Here is a 14,819-nt window from a genome sequence, read left to right on the forward strand (position 1 = left end):
ATTAGGAAGGCAAAAGGAATGTTGGTCTTTATTGCAAGGCGGCAGGGTGGGGGGAGGTGTGGTGTAATATAAAGCATAGAAGTCTTGCTACAAACTGTACAGGGCATTGCTGAGACAACACCTAGAGTACTGTGTACAGTTTTAGTCTTTTTAAGGAGAGATATATTTGCACTGAAGACAATTCAGAGGAAGGTCACTAGGTTGATTCCTGGGGTGAAGGAGTTGTCTTATGAGGAAAGGTTGAGCAGGCTGGGCCTATATCATTGACAATTAAAAGAATGAGATGTGATCCTAATAAAACAAAATTCTGAGGGGGTGTGACAGAGTGGATGCTGAGTGGAATTTCTTTTCTTGAGGGTCATGAATCTGTGAAATTCTTTACCCCAGACGCTGGGTCATTGAATAAAATGTAAGGCTGAGTTAAGACAGCTTTCTGATCTACAAGGGAGTCGAGAGTTGTGCGGCAGGCAGGAAGGTGGAGTTAAGGCCATGATCAGATCAGCCATAATCTTATTGAATGGCAGAGAAGGCTCGAGGGGCCAAGTGGCCTACTCCTATTTCTTATGTTCTTTTTATCTCTAAAAGGGCTCTGCAATTGTCATGCCTTTCAATACTGTCATGGACAGACATCTGCTACTGTTTGCTGAAGATGTCAAGTAGGTTTGTCCTCTTGATGGTTCTCTCACCCCCTGCCACAGGACCTATTTGGTAGATATGCCCTTCAATACTTGGCCAGTTCGGTCAATAGTGGTGCTACCAAGCCACTCTGTGATGGACAGTGAAGTCCATCAGCTAGAGCACATTCTGTGCCCTTGCTCCCCTCAGTGCAATGGTCTCATTCAAAGTTTGTAAAGTTGGCTTCAAGGCCCCTTCACAATTAAGAGAGGTGGATGAAAAGTAGGAAGTCAGCTAGCAGTCCCACTCCGGATCAAAATTCAGCGATTCTGCTGGAAAATGTGAGTGTACAGATAAGAAGTGAGGATGACATTTAACGACATGGTTGAATTTAATGTCTATGCTCACACACAAAGAGTTACCACATAGGCAAGGTATTGCAGGACTAACCACACTGTATCTCTAGAACTGTATCTCAGCAGAATCAGTGCTTTCAAGTGAGGATGTAAACAACTGGGCGCCAATCTCTAATATTGATGGAAACCTCTGTAGAATAGAATAAATGGTTGTTTCTTTAGGCTCCCTCAATCTTCCACCGATGTTCCAACAGGAGATCCAAAGAACACACATGGAAATTCCAGGCACTGGTTTCACCTTCTCTACTTCAATTATTAACATTCACAATAGCCAATCATACTTCCACTTGAGGTGCAAGATACTTACAAAAGAAACATATAATTGTGACAAAACAGCCATTTTCACTTGTAATGCATCAGTAATATTTTCAATGAAATGAATGGAGCTTTTCACCATTCATATGTTAAGATGATTTATACAAATATAATGTCACTGCCATGGAAATTAATCAGTCATCATCTTTGGTATATAGCCTGTGGTTACCATCTTCCTCCTCCGAATCCTCTTCACTATTCCAGTATTTTTCAAATGAATCCTCATCTGGGTAATCATTCCGCCAATTATTTTCTTCATTTTCATCATCTTCATCCTCATATGCTTCATCTGCAATCACTTCATCGCCAACCTGTAAAAAAAAAAAGGCAGTGCCATACAGTGTACCAAGAACATGCCCATCAGTGTGCACAGTCATACCACTGTCCAGGCCACAAAGATGCATGGCAGTCTGCACACAGTCAGCTAAAGCCTTCTGGTTACATTAGGTCCAAGGGCTATCAATCAGACAATCTGGAATCACCCTGCAAACCGTCTCTAGAGTTACTTGCTTCTAAATCTACACACAATCTATCGTGCAATCCTGTCTAGTTTTGAAGCAAACAAGCAACATTTTACTGAATAATTATGTTCAATTGTTGCTAAAAATCTAACTCACCAGTTCATTCTCTTCATGACATGGTACGACCGAGAGAATATCTTGGATTCCACCTCCAGTAAAGTAGCTGTCAGTACAATATATGTCATAAACGTACTCCTCCATATTCTCCCGATGTTCTGCCCCTGGACCAGAATCTGACACAGTAAGTTTCTCCCGGATCATTCGTACAGAATTACACAGAATTTCCTGAGGGTCATTCTGCCCTGGACCAGAGTCCTAAAATGGGACAAATCCTACATGTAAGATAATGGGCTGCCATGATAGTTCATTTGCTGAAGGAAACATATAGCTGATCTCAGCCCCTACAGAGGTGTCTAACTGATCACTACTAGGTTAGATAGGGGGGCAAGTGGGGCGGTGGTGGGGGGGGTGGTGAAAAGTTAGCTGAAGGTATTGTTCTTACCGTTGATGATACTGTTCTTACTGTTAACGTTTCAGGTCGATGGCCTTTTGTCAGAACTCAATGACAGCTCAGGCTCAGTGGTCAAATAACTGGCCAACTTGCAACTAGCTATGCAATTTACACGGGAATTGCCTTGAGTGAGGTACTATAGAGCAATTAGCAACAGTGAAATCATCCACCAACACATGTCAATAAATTTTCAGAGAGGTAGCACTCAAAGAAAGTGAGCTATTAACATTATCAAATTCTAACTGACATGAATAAGGAAAAACAGGGACAGGAAGGGTTTGACTGCCACAGAGAGCATGAATGACAGAAAGCAATGTGTTCAGAAATACAAAGTTGGTCAGCAAGGAAAGAATACAGTGGTCAAAACCACACAGAGCTCCCCACAATAGAAGACACTGGTAAAGTCAATATAAGAAGAAATCCATTATCTAAAACATCAGTCAGTGACATGCGTTGTTACAGTGAAATGAAATCCGGCTAAGTTCCCAAACATTCCATCAAGAGAAATAAGAATGTAAGTATACCTGTCAATGATCATCCCTTTCCTCATGTCACAGTGCCCAATTTTCAGGGCATCCTTATACATACATGGATCATATTTCTATTTCTATGATGTACCAGGCCAATCACATCTGGTTGTCAGGCTGACCCACTTTGGACCGGAGCCTAAAATAAGTGTATCAAATATTCGGCTCCAGCCCACTTACATGCCAGGTGAACTCAAAAATGTTTCTATGCACTCTGACCTCATTTGTCATCCAAATAAACAAACCTGTAATTAAAAGGTAGCACTAGTGGGCAGTGAGTGCTCTGACATTACATCAAACAGAATATTGCTTCCAACCTAACACTGACAACAGCTCCTGCTCATGCACAGTTTACCACTGTTTGATGCAAGGAAGATTTTTATTTATGATTAAGTGCACAGAGCTGAAGGAGTGAAACTCAATCATTGGAGAGTATTTTCCACTGAGTTGTGGCATGAAGCAATCTGTCCTGAAGTAGGCAGTATCTTCCCAATAACAAATACATCAGCCTCATGGCCTACTGAATGAACAGAATGACAACAGCTAAGTCTTTCTCTTGGGACACATGATAATCGGCACTTGAAGTCTGTGGAGAAGCTTTTTCTCCCCAAGGAGTGGCCTTGCGTAGCATAGTGGTTCTTCTTGGAACGTGTTGTGGACCATCTTAACCTCAATACAGAGGAGTCATTCACCAAAGAATACATTTGCTACCAGATTCTGCATGTCCATGAGGTGCCCCGATTGCAGATCTAGGCTATACAGAGTACCAGATCCTGTGTCAATACATCAAAACTATGGGTCTGAAACAGCCCACTCTAGTCACAACCAAATGGCATCACAAAACATACAAACAATACTATTTACTGCCTGAAGCAAAATGAGGTATACAGGATCATTAACTTTATAAATAGAGGCAGAAAAGTAAGGCGGTTTTGCTAAACTTCTATAAATCACCGGTTAGATCTCAGCCAGATACTTTGTCCAATTCTGGGTGCCACATGTTAACAAGGATCTCAAGGCTTTGGAGAGGGTGCAGAAGGGATTTACTAGTATAGTATCAGGGTTGAGGGTCTTCAGTTATGTGGAGACTGGAAAAGTTGGGATTGTTCTCCTTAGAGCAAAGAAGGTGAAGGGTAAATTTAGTAGGCATTTCCAAAATTGTCAGGTTTTGATAGAGTAAATGAGGAGTTTTGTTTTCACCCTGAAAGGGTGGTGGAAGCAGATTCAAAACAACTTTCAAATGGGAACTGAATAAATACTTGATAAGGAGAAAACCATTTCAGGGTTATTCAGAGAAGGAACAGACTGAGACTAATTGCATAGCACTTTCAGAAAACTGGCAGAGACACAATGGGCTGAATAGCTCCTGGGTTGTATGATTCAATTATTCAATAAAGGCAAAACTTATCAGATAATTTCACAAGTGCCTGGCCTTACCTTAGAACCATTATGCCTTGAGCCTTCTTCATCCTTTTCAAGTTGTTCATCATGCTGGACAATATCAAACACTTGGATTTCAGCTGCAGGCCCAACACCATCTTTGTTACTTCCAGAAGCTGTGTAGGCCTTCTTTAAAATAAGAACCAATAATATATACTTCTAAAAGAGTTATGAACCTTGTGAAAACAAGGTCTACCCAAGTCAGGAAGAACTCAATATACCTTGCTGGATCCATCTCAGTTTGCGGAGACACCAAAGATCACTCAGTGCTACACTACTCATTCCATCTACAGTATCTGAGCATCAGCAATCATTCTCTTCCTCACTTTCCTTCTCCCACAGAGCATCATTCTCCCCTCTCTCTTCCTATGGCCCTCCCTCGGCCATTCACACAAGACCAATGCAAATGAGGAAAGCTATTCGTCCCAAATTAGTTGATTCTTTCAGAACAAAAGCTCTATAATGACACATCACATTAACTAACTGACTTGAATTGTGGTAAAGTTTTCCTCTCTATCTTAGCCAGAAGATCATTCCAAACACAGGTCATTTTTTGCATGAATTATTTCCCATCAGCGCAAAGCTTTCCTTTCAACAGCTTTAACCTTATTCCAGCACCCTGGCATATTTTAAAATAATCCTCCAGATTAATCTTCTCTGTACCATTAACATATTTCCCACTTTTATAAAGTTCACTTTCAGTGGCTTCTTTCCAAAGCTGAAGCTCATTGTTATTCCCCCTCATAATTCAAACCTTTAACACCAAAGAACAGCCTTGTATCTGTTTCCTGCAACTCCACCATGTCTTCATTGGATCAGGCTACGTGCTGCTACCTTGCTCAGGTGGTGTTAAATTTAATCAATGACATAAAAGACTGAGCCTAGCCATCGACATCTCAAATAGTGTGCACAGTTCTGGTCTCCTCGTTTAAGGGAGGATGTAAATGTGTTGGAGGCACTTCAGAGGAGGTTTACTAGATTGATACCTGGAATGAGCGGGTTGTCTAATAAGGATAGGTTGGGCAAGTTGGGCTTGTTTCCACTGGAGTTTAGAAGAGTGAGGAGTGACTTGATTGAAGTATAGAAGATCCTGAATGGTCTTGATACGGTGGACGTGGAAAGAATGTTTCCTCTTGTGCGTGAGCCCAAAACTAGGGGACACTGTTTTAATTTAGGGATCGCCCCTTTCATGACAGAGATGAGAAATTTTTTCTCTCAGAGGGTTATGCAACCTTGGAACTCTGCCTCAGAAGGCGGGGTCATTGAATACTTTTAAGGCTGAGGAAGACTGATTCCCTTGTCTAACAAGAGTCTAAGGTTATTGGGAGTAGATGGGAATGTGGAAATTGAAACATGAACAGATCAGACATGATCTTATCGAATGGCAGAGCAGGCTCGAGGGGTTGAATGGCCTATTTCTGCTCCTATTTCATATGTTCGTGTTAAGTCCAATTTAACATTAAACAGTAACAATAACCCCTTGTGTATTGATTATGAAGTCCAATTTAACAATTAACTGTAATACGATCCCCATGTGTTTTGAACATGAAGTCCAATTTAACATCTAACTGTAACAATATCCCCTTTATACTGATTATAAAATTCAAATTAACAATTAATAATGTTCGTATGTCAACTTTGGTCCAAATGAAATTACTAATCTACCAACAGCCCAAACTGAATACTAAATTACCACATTTGCCTTTTCTATGAATTCTTGATCAAAGAGAAACAAGTTATCAACTGTCATCTAGATTTTAAATATTATTGCGTCACCATCATTTTACAATGGCTCAGTGGGTATATATACACTGTGTAGAACCATAGAACACTACAGCACAGAAAACAGGCCATTCAGCCCTTGTAGTCTGTGCCGAAATATTATTCCACTAATCCCATGGACCTGCACCCAGTCCATAACTCTCCAGACCTCTCCCATCCATGTATCTATCCAATTTATTCTTAAAACTTAAGAGTGAGCCCGCATTTACCACGTCAGATGGTAGCTCGTTCCACACACTCACCACTCTGAGTGAAGAAGTTCCCCCTAATGTTCCCCCTAAACCTTTCCCCTTTCACCCTAAAGCCATGTCCTCTCCTGTTTATCTCTCCTAATCTAAGTGGAAAGAGCCTCCTTGCATTTACTCTGTCTATACCCCTCATAATTTTGTAAACTTCTATCAAATCTCCCCTCATCCTTCTATGCTCCTAGGAATAAAGTCCTAACCTGTTTAATCTTTCCCTGTAACTCAACTCCTTAAGACCCAGCAACATCCTAGTAAATCTTCTCTGCATTCTTTCAATATTACTGATATTCTTCCTGTAGTTAGGCGACCAGAACTGCACACAATACTCCAAAGTTGGCCTCACCAATGTCTTATAGAACCTCACCATAACATCCCAACTCCTATACTCAATACTTTGATTTATGAAGGCCAGTATGCCAAAAGCTTTCTTTAGACCCTGTCTAGCTGTGACGCCACTTTCAGGGAATTATGTATCTGAACTCCCAGATCCCTTTGTTCCTCCGTACTCCTCAGTGCCCTACCATTTACTCTGTATGTCCTACCTTGGTTTGTCCTTCAAAAATGCAATACCTCACACTTTTCTGCTTTAAATTCCATCTGCCATTTTCTGGCCCATTTTTCCAGTTGGTCCAGATCCCTCTACAAGCATTGAAAGGCTTCCTCACTGTCCACAACACCACCAATCTTAGTGTCATCAGCAAACTTGCTGATCCAATTTACCACATTATCATCCAAATCATTGATATAGACAACAAACAACAATGGTCCCAGCACAGAGCCCTGAGGCACACCACTAGTCACAGGCCTCCAGTCTGAGAAGCAATCATCCACCACCACTCTCCGTCTTCTCCCACATAGCCAATTTCAAATCCAGTTTACAACCTCTCATGGATACCAAGTGTCTGAACCTTCTGAACTAACCTCCCATGTGGGACCTTGTCAAAGGCCTTACTAAAGTCCATGTAGACAACATCCACAGCCTTTCCTTCATCTACTTTCTTGGTAACCTCCTCGAAAAACTCTACAAGGTTCGTTAAACAAGACCTACCATGCACAAAGCCATGTTGACTATCCTTAATCAGCCCTTGGCTGTCCAAATAATTGTATATCCGATCTCTCAGAACACCTTCCAATAATTTACTTACTATTGATGTCAGGCTCACTGGCCTGTAATTACCTGGTTTATTTTTGGAGCCTTTTTTAAACAACGGAACAACATGAGCTACCCTCCAATCCTCCGGCACCTCACCCGTGGCTAAGGACATTTTAAATATTTCTGCCAGGGCCCCTGCAATTTCTACACTAGTCTCCCTCTAGGTCCGAGGGAATATCATGTCAGGCCTGGGGGATTTATCTACCTTTATTCGCTGTAAGGCAGCAAGCACCTCCACCTCTTTAATCTCTATATGTTCCATGACACTACTGCTTGTTTCCCTTCCTTCCTTATACACTAAGTAAATACTGATGCAAAAAAATTGTCTCCCCCATGTCAAGAGGCTCCACACATAGACGACCACTCTGATCTTCAAGGGGACTAATTGTGTCCCTTACTATCCTTTCACTTTTAATGTACTTGTAGAAACCCTTCGGGTTTACCTTTATATTATCTGCCAAAGCAACCTCATGTCTTCTTTTTGCCTTCTTGATTTCCTTCTTTAGTATTTCCTTACATTTTCTATACTCTACAAGTACCTCATTTGCTCCACGTTGCCTATACCTGCTATACACCTCTCTCTTCTTCTTAACCAGATCGCCAATATCCCTTGAAAACCAAGGTTCCCTATGCCTGTTAACTTTGCCTTTAATCCTTACAGGAACATGCAAACTCTTCACTCTCAATATTTCGCCTTTGAATGCCTTCCACTTACTGAACACATCCTTGCCAGAAAACAACCTATCCCAATCCACTCTTCCTAGATTCTTTCTCATTTCCACAAAATTGGCCTTTCTCCAATTCAGAATCTCAACTCGAGGACCAGACCTATCCTTATCCATAATTAACTTAAAACTAATGACATTGTGGTCACTGGACCCAAAATGTTCGTCTACACATACTTCTGTCACCTGACCTGTCTGGTTCTCTAATAGGAGATTAAGTATTGCATCCTCTCTCATTGGTACCTCTATATATTGATTTAGAAAACTTCCCTAAACACATTTGACAAACTCCAAGCCATCCAGCCCTTTTAAAGTATGGGAGTCCCAGTCAATATGTGGAAAGTTAAAATCTCCTACTATCACAACTTTCTGTTCCTTACATCAGTCTGGTATCTCTCTACAGATTTGCTCCTCCAATTCTCTCTGACTATTGGGCGGTTTATAATACAACCCTATTAGTGTGATCACATCTTTCCCGTTCCTCAGCTCCACCCATATGGCCTCTGTAGGCGAGCCCTCCGGGCTGTCCTGCTTACGCACAGCTGTGATGTTTTCCCTGACTAGTAATGCCACTCCTCCCCCTTTCATCCCTCCCCCTCTATCACGTCTGAAACAACGGAACCCCAGAACATTGAGCTGCCAGTCCTGCCCCTCCTGCAACCAAGTCTCACTAATAGCAATAATGTCGTAATCCCACGTGCCAATCCACACCCTAAGCTCATCTGCCTTTCCGACAATATTCCTTGCATTGAAATAGATGCACGAAAGAACATTTATATCCCATACAAACCTTTGATTTCTGTCTATACATGCATTCCTCGCTTGACCTTTATCCTCCTCCACCTCACTATCTGCTCTAACACTCTGGTTCCCCTCCCCCTGCAAATCTAGTTTAAACCCCACCGGAGCAGCACTAGCAAACCTACCAACAAGGATGCTGGTCTCCCTCCAGTTCAGGTGCAAACCGTCCCATCGGAACAGGTCCCACCTTCCCTGGAACAGAGCCCAATTGTCCAGAAACATGAAGCCCTCCCTCCTGCACCATCTCCTTAGCCTCGTATTTAGCTGCATTATCCTCCTAGTTCTAGCCACACTAGCAGATGGTACGGGTATCACTCCTGAGATCGCAACCCTGGAGGTCCTGTCCTTCAACTTTGCACGTAACTCCCTAAACTCTCTTTGCAGGACCTCCTCCTCCTTCCTATCCACGTCATTGGTCCCTACGTGGACCACGACATCTGGCTGCTCACCCTCCCTCCTGAGAATACTGAGAACTCGATCCGAGATATCGTGGACCCCGGCACCAGGGAGACAACAGACCATCCGGGATTCTCGATCTCTCCCACAGAACTTCTTATCTGTCTCCCTAACTATCGAATCCCCTATCACTACTGCTCTCCTCTTTTCCCTCCCTCCTTTCTGAGCTGAGGGACCAGCCTCGGTGCCAGAGACGCGACCACTACAACTTGCCCCTGGTAGGTCGTCCCCACCAACAGTATCCAAAACGGTACACCTATTGTTGATGGGAACGGCCACAGGAGTGCACTGCTCTATCTGTCTATTCCCCTTCCGTCTCCTGACAGTCACCCAGCTACCTGTCTCCTGACTTTTAGGAGTGACTGTCTCCCTGAAACTCCTGTCTTTTACTGTCTCTGCCTCCCAAATGATCCGAAGTTCATCCAGCCCCAGCTCCAGTTCCCTAACTCGGTTTGTCAGGAGCTGCAGCTGGATGCATCTTTTGCAAGTGTAGTCACCAGGGACAATTGTGCTGTCCCAGACTTCCCACATGCTGCATTTCGGAGCACTCCATTGCCCTAACTGCTGCCTCCATTACCTACTCCTAATTTAATTAAAGGAACTTACCCAGCCTTACCCCACTGGGAGCAAGCTCGTCCTCAGCTTCTCAAGTCAAAGCCTTAAAGCTCCACTCATACACTGGGCCACTCATACACTGGGCCACTCATACACTGGGCCACTCATACACTGGGCCACTCATACACTGGGCCACTCATACACTGGGCCACTCATACACTGGGCCACTCATACACTGGGCCACTCATACACTGGGCCACTCATACACTGGGCCACTCATACACTGGGCCACTCATACACTGGGCCACTCATACACTGGGCCACTCATACACTGGGCCACTCATACACTGGGCCACTCATACACTGGGCCACTCATACACTGGGCCACTCATACACTGGGCCACTCATACACTGGGCCACTCATACACTGGGCCACTCATACACTGGGCCACTCATACACTGGGCCACTCATACACTGGGCCACTCATACACTGGGCCACTCATACACTGGGCCACTCATACACTGGGCCACTCATACACTGGGCCACTCATACACTGGGCCACTCATACACTGGGCCACTCATACACTGGGCCACTCATACACTGGGCCACTCATACACTGGGCCACTCATACACTGGGCCACTCATACACTGGGCCACTCATACACTGGGCCACTCATACACTGGGCCACTCATACACTGGGCCACTCATACACTGGGCCACTCATACACTGGGCCACTCATACACTGGGCCACTCATACACTGGGCCACTCATACACTGGGCCACTCATACACTGGGCCACTCATACACTAGGCCACTCATACACAGGCCGCTCCTCTTCAGCTTCTCCTCCTTTTATTTTCAATCTCCGCGCTCTTTTTAAAATGAACTCCCCTCGCTCACCGCACTCTTTTTAAAATGAACTCCCCTCGCTCACCGCGCTCTTTTTAAAATGAACTCCCCTCGCTCACCGCGCTCTTTTTAAAATGAACTCCCCTAGCTCACCATGCTCTTTTTGAAATGAACTCCCCTCACTCACCGCGCTCCTTTTAAGGTATGGTATGGTTTGCACTCTGATCTCAGCCAAGAGGGTGATGGGGGCACAGTGTTTCTTAAGATAGGGAGTTGGGGGTGGGGCAGCAGCAAATAATGGTCAGCTCTCTACTTCTGGTTTCCAGCCAATGACTCTCAAGCTCGAGAGTGCAAGTTTATGGATGTGTAAAAACAGTCAGGATCAGCTGGGATCCTCAGGTGTCCTCCATAATCAATACAATCAGCCTACACTGACACTGAAGAACATCTGCTGTGGAAGGTGGTGAAAGGCTGTTGCCACCCATGGAAATGTATTCCAGCATGACACAGCATCTCTAAGAAAGGATGGGAGAAACCCGAGGAACAGACAAAAGATAAACAGAACAGAGATTCTCATAAATCACAAACTCAAACCATCACATGAGAAGGTGATTGCTAGATCACTGGTTAACAGTAATTTCAATTTACAACTGAGTCTTATATCAACTATTGCTCACCACAGACAGGAAACTTATAATACAGTTGTGTCTTTAGTAAAGGCAGTTACATTACCTTCCAGCTATCCCGGTTTTGTTCACACTGAGCTCCAGAAGTTTTTGTTCCAGTCTGGTGTACATGCTTCACGTCACCTGATTGAGGTTCAGAGGCTTCTGTAGAAAAATTTCTTCTGTGGCTAGCAATGACTTTGTACCGATTCTCCTGACTGGCTGTCTGTCTAGATGCTCGGGCATAGAGTTGGATACGTTGGACACTGGTCTCAGAGGGTTTAAGGGCCAGCAAGGCCTTGTCTTTGGAGATGGTTTCTCTCACATGCCTCTGAACAGGGTCATCCTACAGAGAGTACACCACAGTAAATCCCTCTGCTGTTATAGTTTACAATTTTTCAGATTACTTGCAGGTAAATTAATCGCTCATGTAAAGGGGAAGGAAAATCCCGGGTTTGTGCTCTGTTCAAAATCCTCTTCATTTGATAGCTGAGGAGAACTTTGATTTTACATTAGAAAAGATTTTTTGCAAGGCCACTCCAGTGATATTACTAATAACAAAATTTCAAATCCTGGAATATTTTTTGCCCAGCCATTAATATTGGTTCCAGGAACTAAGGTGCAGGTTCTGTTCTCTTTTTAAATGAAACCACATCAGGATACATTGAATATCTATTCCCCCGATGATACTGTCGGAGTGGCTTAAAACATCCCTTCGGCCAATTATTTCTTGCATAAAAGAGGGAAACACAAAACAAAAAATATTTCTACAAAAAATGTTTTCACCTGCAATAAATGCATATGTCACCAATTTTAGTCAGTGGTTCTCATTAAGATCTCACCTCACTTTCTCACCCCTCTGGGAACTGCCCCTTGCCAACTACACACATGCCTTTTCAGATTTTCTTCCAAGGAAATTACAAAGAAATAAACATGCTAAACTCCTTTCATGTCAAGTATCTGACCAACCAACAAACCACATACTTTGCTGAATGAAATTGTCAATAGCAAGAATTCATGGAATCAGGTAGCTCCATATCGGTGCACAGCGGCCAGGCAAACCCTACAATAAAACATCCTATCAAAATCTATAAGTACCTCACCCACACATTAACAGCTCATCCGAAACAAATATTTTTCAAAAAAAGGGGTTCTGGCTTTGATGGTGTCCCATCATTTTGAGTTTTATTCACTACATGTTTGCTCTGGGAATATTGCTGATATGGAAGCATTTACTGAGCTTTAAGCGGTGGTGCAATGCAAAGTTGGTCTGGCCACTTGGCACCAAAATGCAGGACACGCCTGGTGACAGTGTCTAACCCTGGCCTGAGGAATGGTCCATGGAAAGACTTAGGTTGGGTATTATTTAAAGAGGAGCAGGGAGTGACTGCAGCCTGGTGCCACATTCAAAGGGGGAAGAGGCTGCCTCCTGTTCAGCCTACCCTTTGCTGCCTGCCAAACTCCAGCGGCGTTGCTCACAGAAGGATCCGGGTTAAAGTGGGCACCATGTATTATTCTGCTGCTAAAGTAGTTGACAGTTAACCAACAACTGAAAATCAGAGATAAAAACAGAGGCTGCTTCCTCCCTCGGCTGCAACAGTTTTTCTTCGATATAAATACTTTTTTCTTCAATACTTTTCCCAAAGAGTGAAACAGAAATCTGAATGTGCGACAAGGTTTGATGGGCGCATCGCTTGAACCATCCCCATTCCGGTGAGGCTCCCTGTACTCACAAAGCAAACCCTAGCCCGAGGCACCCAGCCCGGCCTTACCCGAGCACCAACAGTGGCCGCTAGCTTGAAGAGAGTCCGCACAACATGTTCCCCAGGGCCCGGCTCCCCAGATTCTCCGCCAGTCCGCAGCCGTTTACAAGCGAGGAGAAGGGCCTCGGCTGGCTCCTCGCCACGTTTCCGCTTCACCCGCAGTACCGCCGCCGCCATGGCACCAACAGAAAGGCTCCACCTACACTGGCTGACCCCGCCCCGCTCACAGGTTGACTCCGCCCCCACACGGATAACTCCGCCCCAATCACGGACTCCGCCCCAACTAGTTCACTGACTCCGCCCCCACTAAAGACATACTGCGCCCCAATCACTGACTCCGCCCCTACTCGCTCACCGACCCCACCCCACTCACTGACTGACACGACTCATCCCACCCCCTCACTCACTGACTCTGTTCAAACTCACTGATCCGACCCATTTTTAGAAATTTATTTACGGATGTGGGCTTCACTGGCTGGGTCAGCATTTAATCCCCATCCCTAGTTGCCCTTGATGTGGTTGTATTGATGAGCTGCATTTTGAACCTAAAGTCCCTGTGGTGTAGCTACACCCACAATGCTGTTAGGGAGGGAATTCCAGGATTTCGACCCAGCGACAGTGAAAGGACGTGATATTTTTCCAAGTCAGGATGGCGTGTGGCTTGTTGGGTAACTTCCAGATGGTGGTAATCCCACGTTCCTGCTGCCCTCATCCTTCTACATGATAGTCGTCGTGGGTTTGGAACATGCTGTCTAAGGAACCCTGGAAAGTTTCTGCAGTGCATCTTGTAGGTGGTACACACTGTGTGTCGGTGATAGAGGGAGTGTGCATTTATGGAAGGGTGCCAATCAAGCCGGCTGCTTTGTCCTGGATGGTGTTGAGCTTCCTGAGTGTTGTTCAAGCTGCACCCATCCAGGCAAGTAAACAGTGTTTCATCACACTCCTGACCTGTGCCTTATAGATTGTGGACAGACTTTGGGGAGTCAGGAGATGAGTTACTCACTGCAAGATTCCTGATCTCTGACCTCCACTTGCAGGCAGAGTATTTATATGGCTAAACAAAAACAAAAACAGAATTACCTGGAAAAACTCAGCAGGTCTGGCAGCATCGGCGGAGAAGAAAAGAGTTGACATTTCGAGTCCTCATGACCCTTCGACAGAACTTGAGTTCGAGTCCAAGAAAGAGTTGAAATATAAACTGGTTTAAGGTGTGTGTGTGGGGGGCGGAGAGAGAGAGAGAGAGAGAGAGGTGGAGTGGGGGTGTGGTTGTAGGGACAAACAAGCAGTGATAGAAGCAGATCATCAAAAGATGTCAACAACAATAGTACAAAAGAACACATAGGTGTTAAAGTTAAAGTTGGTGATATTATCTAAACGAATGTGCTAATTAAGAATGGATGGTAGGGCACTCAAGGTATAGCTCTTGTGGGGGTGGGGAGAGCATTTTTTTTATATAATGGAAATAGGTGGGAAAA

General features: G+C 44.3%; 1 protein-coding gene across 3 annotated transcripts; it reads right to left on the minus strand.

The window, feature by feature from the left end:
• Positions 1-987: 987 nt before the first annotated feature.
• Positions 988-13,553, minus strand: slc7a6os (solute carrier family 7 member 6 opposite strand). Of its 3 annotated transcripts, none has more exons than XM_041192621.1 (5): positions 13,354-13,553; positions 11,649-11,927; positions 4,343-4,471; positions 1,964-2,182; positions 988-1,657 (listed from the first exon to the last, which is right to left on the minus strand). In XM_041192621.1, the coding sequence occupies exons 1-5, from the start codon at positions 13,519-13,521 to the stop codon at positions 1,481-1,483; spliced, it is 972 nt and encodes a 323-aa protein (XP_041048555.1). In that variant the 5' UTR covers positions 13,522-13,553; the 3' UTR covers positions 988-1,480. The 3 variants fall into 3 exon arrangements, with proteins under 3 accessions (XP_041048555.1, XP_041048554.1, XP_041048556.1); XM_041192620.1 differs by having other exon boundaries at positions 4,343-4,474; XM_041192622.1 differs by lacking the exon at positions 4,343-4,471.
• Positions 13,554-14,819: the final 1,266 nt, after the last annotated feature.

The sequence above is a fragment of the Carcharodon carcharias genome, chromosome 7 (assembly GCF_017639515.1).
Source record: "Carcharodon carcharias isolate sCarCar2 chromosome 7, sCarCar2.pri, whole genome shotgun sequence".
Taxonomy (NCBI): Eukaryota; Metazoa; Chordata; class Chondrichthyes; order Lamniformes; family Lamnidae; genus Carcharodon; species Carcharodon carcharias.

Bases quoted from the DNA above. Each gene is read 5' to 3' on its own strand.
- slc7a6os (XM_041192620.1), bottom strand. From the start codon at position 13,521: ATGGCGGCGGCGGTACTGCGGGTGAAGCGGAAACGTGGCGAGGAGCCA. The intron at 4,475-11,648 runs GTAATGTAACTG...CTTATTTTAAAG, and splicing joins AAAACCGGGATAGCTGGAAG to AAGGCCTACACAGCTTCTGG. The intron at 2,183-4,342 runs GTAAGGCCAGGC...GTCCCATTTTAG, and splicing joins CAAGGCATAATGGTTCTAAG to GACTCTGGTCCAGGGCAGAA.